The sequence below is a fragment of the Macrobrachium nipponense genome, chromosome 10, assembly GCF_015104395.2.
Source record: "Macrobrachium nipponense isolate FS-2020 chromosome 10, ASM1510439v2, whole genome shotgun sequence".
Classification (NCBI taxonomy): Eukaryota; Metazoa; Arthropoda; class Malacostraca; order Decapoda; family Palaemonidae; genus Macrobrachium; species Macrobrachium nipponense.
In genome coordinates, this window is record NC_087204.1 from 36,685,257 (window position 1) to 36,694,300 (window position 9,044).

The 9,044-nt window shown below is 35.8% G+C and overlaps 2 protein-coding genes across 4 annotated transcripts in view; one reads left to right on the top strand and one right to left on the bottom strand.

Moving 5' to 3' along the window:
- Positions 1 to 879: 879 nt before the first annotated feature.
- LOC135223566 (collagen alpha-1(XVIII) chain-like) lies at positions 880 to 4,958 on the bottom strand. 3 transcript variants are annotated; one of them, XM_064262081.1, is made up of 5 exons: positions 4,818 to 4,958; positions 3,234 to 3,429; positions 2,311 to 2,801; positions 2,025 to 2,178; positions 880 to 1,387 (listed from the first exon to the last, which is right to left on the bottom strand). In XM_064262081.1, exons 2-5 carry the CDS (start codon positions 3,367 to 3,369, stop codon positions 1,035 to 1,037), a joined length of 1,134 nt encoding a protein of 377 aa, XP_064118151.1. In that variant the 5' UTR covers positions 3,370 to 3,429; positions 4,818 to 4,958; the 3' UTR covers positions 880 to 1,034. The 3 variants fall into 3 exon arrangements, with proteins under 3 accessions (XP_064118151.1, XP_064118152.1, XP_064118153.1); XM_064262082.1 differs by lacking the exon at positions 4,818 to 4,958 and adding an exon at positions 4,724 to 4,813; XM_064262083.1 differs by lacking the exon at positions 4,818 to 4,958 and adding an exon at positions 4,743 to 4,764.
- LOC135223567 (scavenger receptor class A member 5-like) overlaps positions 4,933 to 9,044 on the top strand; it is a 9,837-nt gene continuing 5,725 nt past the window's right edge. Inside the window, exons 1-2 of the mRNA XM_064262085.1 lie at positions 4,933 to 5,069; positions 8,996 to 9,044. The exon at positions 8,996 to 9,044 is cut by the window's right edge and continues 42 nt beyond it. Coding sequence (XP_064118155.1) covers positions 9,026 to 9,044 — 19 coding nt within the window. The 5' untranslated portion in view covers positions 4,933 to 5,069; positions 8,996 to 9,025. The remainder of the gene's footprint in view (positions 5,070 to 8,995) is intronic.

Sequence of the window (9,044 nt, forward strand, 5' to 3'; positions counted from 1 at the left end):
CCACGAAGTGGCTACATACCGAATTGTAACCCTTGGTAAGGTTACTATCGAGGAAAGATCCTCGACCAAAACCTGTAATGGCCAATGACCCTTTCAAGATTCTCGTATGCAATGAAAGCATTTGCATGAGTAATCAAAGTCCATTCCTTATTCAACGTCGCACAAAACAACTTTGACTGCTCTCTTGTCAATCGCATGTTGAAGTGAGTAAGCTGGGTTATTGTAATTTTATTTTATGGGTCAACAGGTTATCCATATTTGCACGGTGATTTCTAAATTATTGCATACTAACCAATATTCTACCTTAAAAATATACTGTATTATTTATAAATCTAAGCAGAGAACAGTATAAATATATAAACAGAGCCACATTGCATTAAAGGTAACTGTTTTGAAACCAATAAGAGTACGAAAGAACTTTTGGATATACGTAGTTGTTATTGTGTATATCTTATGGAAGAGAGAGAGAGAGAGAGAGGAGAGAGAGAGAGAGAGAGAGAGAGAGGAGAGAGAGAGAGAGAGAGATATGGTGATTCTTTGAACCAGAATTGATTAAACTACATACGAAAGTTTTACTAATGAATCTTTACGTGTGTTAAGTTACAATATCTAGAGGGAAATGGGATATTAAACGTGTCTGTATTTTAACCTAAGGCTCTGACGTCAGTCGCGGACTCTGGGAGTTTCAGGAGCAGTGGTATCATACTAGAACACGAAGTCTTTCATTTCATTAATTTTTTTTTTTTGCGAGCTTAAAAAAGAACCAGTGTAAGAAAAAAAATATGACTGTTTCGAGTAAAAAGATAGAAGCCATTCTTTTACCACAAGTACTTTCAGCAAGCTGTTACTTTTCACATTTACAATGGTAAACAAAAGCAGTTTCACATATTACTGTTTTCATTCCATAATAAATTTATCAAAATATGATTACATTCTAAAAGATCACAATCATTAACTCCAAGCAATTAGGCATCGTTGAACTTTTGAAGTGCAATACACAGACAAACACAAAGGGAAGAGTCCCCGAGATTCTTTTAGCCAGAGGTAGTGATCCCCAAAGCCAGAGACCCTTGGATTTCCTCCAGTCCACCCCAGACTGCCCGACCAGGGTCTCCAGGATCCCCACGGAGACCTGGTGGACCTTGTGGTCCAGGCTTTCCTGTACCCGTCGGGCCTTTGACTCCTCTAGGTCCTCTTTCGCCGTAACAGCATTCTCCTTTGAGGCCGGGCTCGCCAGGCGGACCAATTGGTCCAGGGGACCCCATTGGTCCGACAAAGCAGGTGCTTTGAGGGCACTGGCCGGGCTCCCCTGATGGACCTTTGTCACCTTTCTCACCTGGATCTCCTTCTTCCCCTGGATTTCCAGGCGGACCAACCATATCGTATGCTACAAAAAGGAAAGGAAACAAAAAGTAAACGACTAAAAACTAAGATTGGCTAAAAGAAAACCTCAATTAGGTTGTCTGTACTTCTTTCTAAGGCAATAAAAATTTCATATGTATTCGAAAAGATTTATATCAAATAAAACTCCTTCTTAAAAATTTTTTTTTTGCACAAATGGCTTCATACATGAAGCAAGTGAATAAATAACGTATGAATAGTTTACATGCTCGTTGTCACTTTTCATAATAAATAACTAATAAATTTTTGTGATTTCCTAAAGTCATTCAATGGTATTAGAATGAGTTAATGGATTTTGTATCAGACTGAGCGAAAACGTCAATTATCATTTTTAAGTAGTGCTAGATATCAGTATAAAAGTAAATTATTTTTGTTAGAAACCCAGTTTTCAGTAGATATTGTTATGAGACAAACGATTTTGAAATTTACTTTTGCTTCATTTCATGGTCTGTCGCAGGCGTAACCTCAATTTTGAACTTGGGGATGGGATGCTTGATCTTGGCTGATAACAAAACTTATCAACAGACTAAACATATAAGGAAATTCGTCCCTTCCTACGGGAAATCTCAATACTTGGTCTATTCCAGTTGAAACTATCTATATGAGCTTGTTTGTATACTCACCTCTTTCTATCGCAACTCTCATTCGATAGATCGCAGCAACAAGCATGTCAACCCTGGTGTCCAGTTTTCCAATAAGGTCAATTCTTTTCCGTACGAGGAGATACTTCGAAATTAAGACAGAGATGTCCCAGGGGCATTCTTCAGAGACGGGATCCTGGAAAAGATATTACTCTAGAAAAATCCAGCTCAATAATCTTTGCTCTCCTACCAGCTGTTCATAATAAAATATATAAGTGTTTGGATATGGCCGGCTTAATTAGCAACATCACTAGCAACAAATGCTTACAGGGCAGTCCTGATCGCAGCATCCCCCACCGTTGATAACGAGATTGATGATGGTCTGAATGATGTTATCTTCGTCAGGACAGCATTCACCTCCGCCTTGTGAATCACACTGACAAGGAGGTCCTTGGGGACCCGGGGGACCAGGTATACCTCTCCCCGGAAGACCTGGTGGACCAGGCAGCCCTGCACATGGAGGACCAGGCAATCCAGGACGGCCTGCTGGACCGGGAGGACAAGTGACGGTGTCACAGCTTGGGCAGTCTGCTGGCGGCGGAGTTGGACAGGGAACCGGCGGCGGCGGCGGCGGCGGCACTGGTATTATACATGGTTGTACAGGTGGGACGCGGGGGCACACCTGAGGGAAGCATTGCATGGTCTCAGGTCTTGTACCCTGGCGTTTTTGGCTGTCCTTAATCCCGAAAGGCTGGAGATCAGACAGAAGGTTGTCTAGCTGCTCGAGCTCATTCAGGGAACCGGTTGTATTAGAAGCAACTGGAATGCAGAATAAAATTCCGTAAAATAGAACAGAATAAAATTTCATAAAAGAAAACAATAAAACTTGAGTCAAAGACAATATTTGAATTCATATAGTACAAACATATGTAAGACACGATATGAAAGTATAAGTTTATGAAATTAAGATTTTTGAATAAGACTTAAAAGAAAAATGATTTGCATTCTCATTTAAAGTATTATATATATATTTTTGTATGTTTTTGTATGTTTTCTTTCAAATCTAAATTTAGCACTTGATGAAACCTAGATAAGCCCGATGTTACACATTAACATTTCGGCCACTTAACGCCAGTTATATTCAAATGACAATTACAGATATTATTCTTTCGGGGCTGCAACGTTGGATATTTATGTACAGTATATGTCATTCATTAAAAAAAAGGAAAATTAAGACTCGTGCAGTTTTACCATCAATCTTGGAGGACGTCTCAGTTGCTTCAAGACCAGAACTACCTAGAGTCCCACTTCGGCGCCTTGCAAAGGATGGAGCTGTCGCACAGAACAGCAACCATCCTATGAAGTATGTGCCAGACAATTTTGACATTTCCCCCACTTTTGTCGCGGAAAAGGACTCAAAAGTTTGAAGTCACGACGTTACATATGGCTGGGGAAATATTGTGTGTGTTAGTATTATTCAGAATATCATCCGTAACTATAATAACATTTTGTTCAAGTTCTGTGGAAGAAGGAATTATGTTATGATGATTAGAACATTTGAAATACTTGTTGGTGGGAGTTGATGTACCCCTGTGCCATAAGAAATATTGTTCCATAGACCTATAAGTAAATCTGGATGAGCGTGTGACATTCTACGTAATTATGAAAAGGCCATAGACACATGTACTTTTTCTGGAAACGGAAACAATGCAAGAGATGAGAATGAAATGAATTTGTAATAATTACTCATAATTACAGATTCAAAAGGAATTTAGGGAGAAATCATGAAATGGAACAAAATATCTTATGGCCAAGATATCCATATAAGAGAATAAAGAAAGATAATATCTGATTCCAGAAAGGCTTATGAATAAGAAACGTAAATTGGGAACTATTTACGCATACTTGGATAAATGGAGTAAAAATTAAGTAGGTCATAAATGATGAAGAGATGGCTAAAGGACGGACGTGACTAAAGGAAAATGGGTGTGGTATATGTTGTCTTTATGCGTGAGTATGATTAAGTCTGCGTAAAATTATAAATGGCGTTGATGCTATAAACCACCTGGTATAATAAACCACCAATTCGATGCGTCATATTTGTGTTGTAATATCTTCACGGATGTAACTGAAGATAGATAAATCAATATATTGCTATGTTCCAAGTAATTTAATATTAGACGAGGGCATAAAAAAAAACTTCCTTTTGTCTGGGTCCGGGTGCGCATTTATTTAAGGATTATATGGTAAATAAGAAAAAAAAAATAAACTGACATGATCTATCCTAGAGCAAATCTTAGAGCAAAAATGACAAAATTCTTTCTGAATTTCCAACTGCTGACATTTCACAAAAACAATGGATATATTTTTGTCACATAGAATATGTATGTTGTTTCACTGCTTATATCATACTTCTACCAGACTGAAGCCGTAATTGTTTATTTATTTTCCCTTCACTTTTTAAAGAAAATCACGCAACACAACGTAAAGTGTCTCGGTTAAAAAAAAGAATATACAAATGGAAGTTTATGATACATTAAACCAAGTGAGAAATAATAACTGTTCAGGCAAGGACACTAGGCTATACGCATTAGCGGTTTCACATAAAGCTTCCAGAAAGCTTAGTGCGATTTTATCGAAAACGCCCATCAACATGATTGCTAGAAGAACGTTGAGTATTCTTAACTACACATCCACGGGAAATTTACAAGCACATTTTACAATTAAATAGATATCAACACCACTAAGTTGCATCACGACTCTTCTTATATAAAAAAAGATGCAAAGCCGTCCAGAAGATAATTTCTCGCCACTGTCGTGAAAGGCCAACATTACCGTGTGATAGAAGGCGCCACGCAGATCAAGTGCGCCACTGGCGGCGGGAATTGAAACACTGGCAACACAGCACGGGCCATCCGGCCTCTTTGAAAGAGGGCGTACCTCTGGGTCTCCAGGAGGAGGTAGTTGTGTGCCTGGCAGATAAAACCTCCTAGCGCCAGTTTCGTGAGACCTGGTGGTACTTGAACACTGCGGAATTACTCTATTTACCCTTGGAATTTTGCGTTGGATAACAAATTCGGGTACTTGGTGAGTTGGATTTTGATCTATCATTCGCGTCCGTGTGTGTTGTGATTTCAACAATGTCTGAAAAGGAAAACCGGAAAATTTGATTTAATTTCTATTAATAATGCAAGGGAAATAAATGAAGATGATAGATACACATGTAAGAAAGAAAATTTGAATGAGAGGAATTCTTTCATTAAGAATTTATCTTTAACGAAGTACTGTGGAGGAGTTACACTTCAGAACCTGGTTCACTGATCGAGAGAGAGAAGAGAGAGAGAGAGAGGGAGAGACGAGAGAGAGCGAGAGAGAGAAGAGAGAGAGAGAGAGAGAGAGAGAGAGAGAAGAGAGAGAGAGGACTGGAGAGGGATGGAGGGACACTTCGCCATCTCTAACATTTGTCATAGGTATATTTATAACATCATACATCATACATACAACATACATACATACATATATATGTATTGATATATATATAGATATATATATATATAATATATATAAAAATTATATATGTATATAAATCTAATTGATGTTCCACAGTTTTAGTAATGCTTCATAGTCTGTCAAGGAGCAGCCAATTAATCTTTGTCCCTTATGTCAAAGTGAAGGATTGTGAACTAGTATGTTATACTCTTAGTCAGAAATACTATAAGCATTGCAGGATTCGTAATATTCACATTTCCATTTTATGTAGAACTATGTGCGGAAGTGTACCCAAGCGTTAAGTGTATATTCATTAATGTAATATTAGCCAGGACCATTTATTACTTATGAGGTAATTTGTGTAGTATTTCATTCATTAATTTAACCCAACATAAGCTGGAGTATGTGCATACTGAATTCATGATCTTTTTTAGACTGAGGTAGTTTATACTGCACCGTTAACCAATCCGTTTTCATCACAATATTTGTAGCGGAAAAACTTTAACACTTATATCTTAAGAACTTAATTTAAGATGTAGTCCAACATGGCTGGACTGATTTAAATCCCATGATTGTGTACACCGAAGTTAGAAGATTTTTTTTTAACTTGTTCAGCTTTGTTAAATATTCCTGAGTCAACAAAGATAGTATTTCGAAATGGGCCACAGGATGACTTATAAGGTCGTAATAGGCGGTCTCTTTCATGAAAGAGTCTATCTTACAACCGCCACGCCATGGACAACTTTCCATTGCTCGCTAATCTATCATCAGTAATAGAAGAAGTGGACTAATTTTAAACTTAGCCCCTTTTACTCACGCATGGCTTCGACTGAGCAGCATTTATCTTTAATGAACCCAATTATTTTATCACCAAAGAAAATATATTATAAAGGATCTGATGGACACTGTACATAACATCCTGATGTTTACGAACGTGATTCGGAAATGAGAGCCTGGGATATTTTGCTATATGAGACACTACGAGTAAAGTACAATCTCACAAGGCAGACCATACACATATGCCACATACACACACATTCACACACACACAATTGCACACGCACACGCAGACACACACAAACATATATAGTATATATATGTGTGTGTGTTTGTGTCTGTTCGTGTATGTGTGGGTAAGTGACGTAAGTACAGCTTCATTAGATCAGACTCAAATTATATATATGTATATATATATTATATATATATATTATATATATATATAATATGTGTGTGGGTGTGTATGTGTGTGTGTGTTGTGTGTATTATATATATATATAAAAAAAAAAATATATATAAATGTATACACAAAGGCACACACATACACACACACATTATATATATATATATATATATATATATATATCATATATTTATATATACATACACACACACACACATATATATATATATATATATATATATAGTATATATATATATATATATATATATATATATACTATATATATATATATATATATATATATATATATATATACATATATAAACATGCTTATAATCACTCTGACACGTGATTTTATATATCAAACTTACAGATGTCACTGCTGAATTCCAAGCAATAAGAGACAGGAAGAAACGCACTAAAGGTATTTATATTTACATATTACACTCGGTGAAAAATATTTGTACAAATACTAAAAGTAAACTCTGGTAAGAGCAACTCTGTAGCCACAACCTCCAATTCTATAATAGTCTTCAGGTCTGATCTGGCATTTGTTTAGCCTTGTGACCAGGACACCCTCGCTGAAGGACCCCATTCATCTGGTCCTGGCAGCAGACATTTCTCGACAACGAGTCTCTAGTTTTTTTTATTTATTTTTTACCTTCAAGGAGCCCGCTGGACGTAGGTTTATTTCTTAGTGGTAAACAGAGAAGGAAAAGCATTGGATCTCTTGTCTGTTTATCCATTTTATTAGCAAAAAATCTATTGTGAAATTAACGATATTATTGTTTTTATTATTTCTCTCATTTATATATACTCCATTTTTTTGAGAAACAGTAGTGGACACCAACAGAATAAGATATTTTGGGATCGTCCTTCAGAGAGACACTATTCGTTCTCTGTAGACGTCTTTATAATTAACTGGATTATAGTTTTTCTGGTCAAAAGAATAGCTATTGCATGTATGTATGTATGCATGCATGTATGTATGTATATCTGCATGTATGTATGTATGTATGAATGTAGCTTTGACCCTGTTTTAACAAAGCATTATAAAAAGCGAAAATGGATCTGTTAGATTATCGATTGTAAATATAATTGTATAAACCGTTGAAATACTGAGTAAGAATGATTTTACAAAATGCGCAGACATTCAATAGAAAGGAACCCAGTATTTTGCATATATCATGCACTGTAGCCTTTGCCTATTATGATTTATTATTGCTATAGCATCGTTCTTTTATTTCACATTATTTCCATGCCGGCAAACACTGAACAAAGAAATAGAATATGAGAGTAAATAGAAAGAAAAACTGTACTTGCTCCTGACACAAAGGCTGCTCTGTTTGACTCCCTTGTTTGTTCTTCAAGGACGTTGGAGATATGGTGGTCGAAACTAATTGAGAGACGTCATGGAGCGACTTTATGTTTTTCTTATCAATAAGAAGACATACGAACACACACACACACACACACACACACATATATATATATATATATGTGTGTGTGTGTGTGTATTTATGTGATATAATATATATGTATACGTCCAATTTTGGTTATTAGCCATGGTAATTACTATATAATTACAGGTGATTTGTTTACAGTATCGATAGTTCGGTTGCTAATGATTCACGTGAATTATCTACGGTTTTTCTGTTATTACAGTTGCTTTGTTTACAGTGTCCATAGTTGTGACGGTATTTAACTGTTGACACAACTATCGACACTACAGGGGTTAGCCCGTCATAAAAATCTAGGCAGGATTTAAGGTTTGCTCTTGTACTCGACGTATAAGAAGACACCCCCCTCCATTTTGGGGGAGATTTTTCAAGTTAAAAAGGTTGCCTTATACGCAGGCATATACAGTATAATCACACACACACATATACATACATACATATATATATATATTATATATATATATATAGTATAGTATATATTTAGATAAATATTCGCATATAAAATATGTACAACTGATTCACGGATATGGATCGTGAGATAAATATATATATATATATATATATATATATATATATATATATATATATATATATATATATAATATATATATATATGTGTGTGTGTGTGTGTGTGTGTGTGTGTGTGAGAGAGAGAGAGAGAGAGAGGGTGTGTGTGCACAGTATATATATATATATATATATATATATATATATATATATATATATATATATATATATATATATATATATACTACATCATATATGCACATATAAGTATACATGTGTGTGTTTGTGGCGATTTTGACATCATAATTTTCATTTTACACGCATGCGTAAGTTTCATATAATTCTGACTATAATAACGTCATTAACCTTAATTACAGGTGAAAGATGGTAGCAAGACTTTGGACGTTATGCTGGATGTGCTCAGTG

Coding starts and splice junctions, on each gene's coding strand:
- LOC135223566 (XM_064262081.1), bottom strand. CDS start 3,369: ATGTCAAAATTGTCTGGCACATACTTCATAGGATGGTTGCTGTTCTGT. Junction 2,802..3,233: donor GACGTCCTCCAAGATTGATG/GTAAAACTGCAC, acceptor TCTGCATTCCAG/TTGCTTCTAATACAACCGGT. Junction 2,179..2,310: donor GCTGCGATCAGGACTGCCCT/GTAAGCATTTGT, acceptor TATCTTTTCCAG/GATCCCGTCTCTGAAGAATG.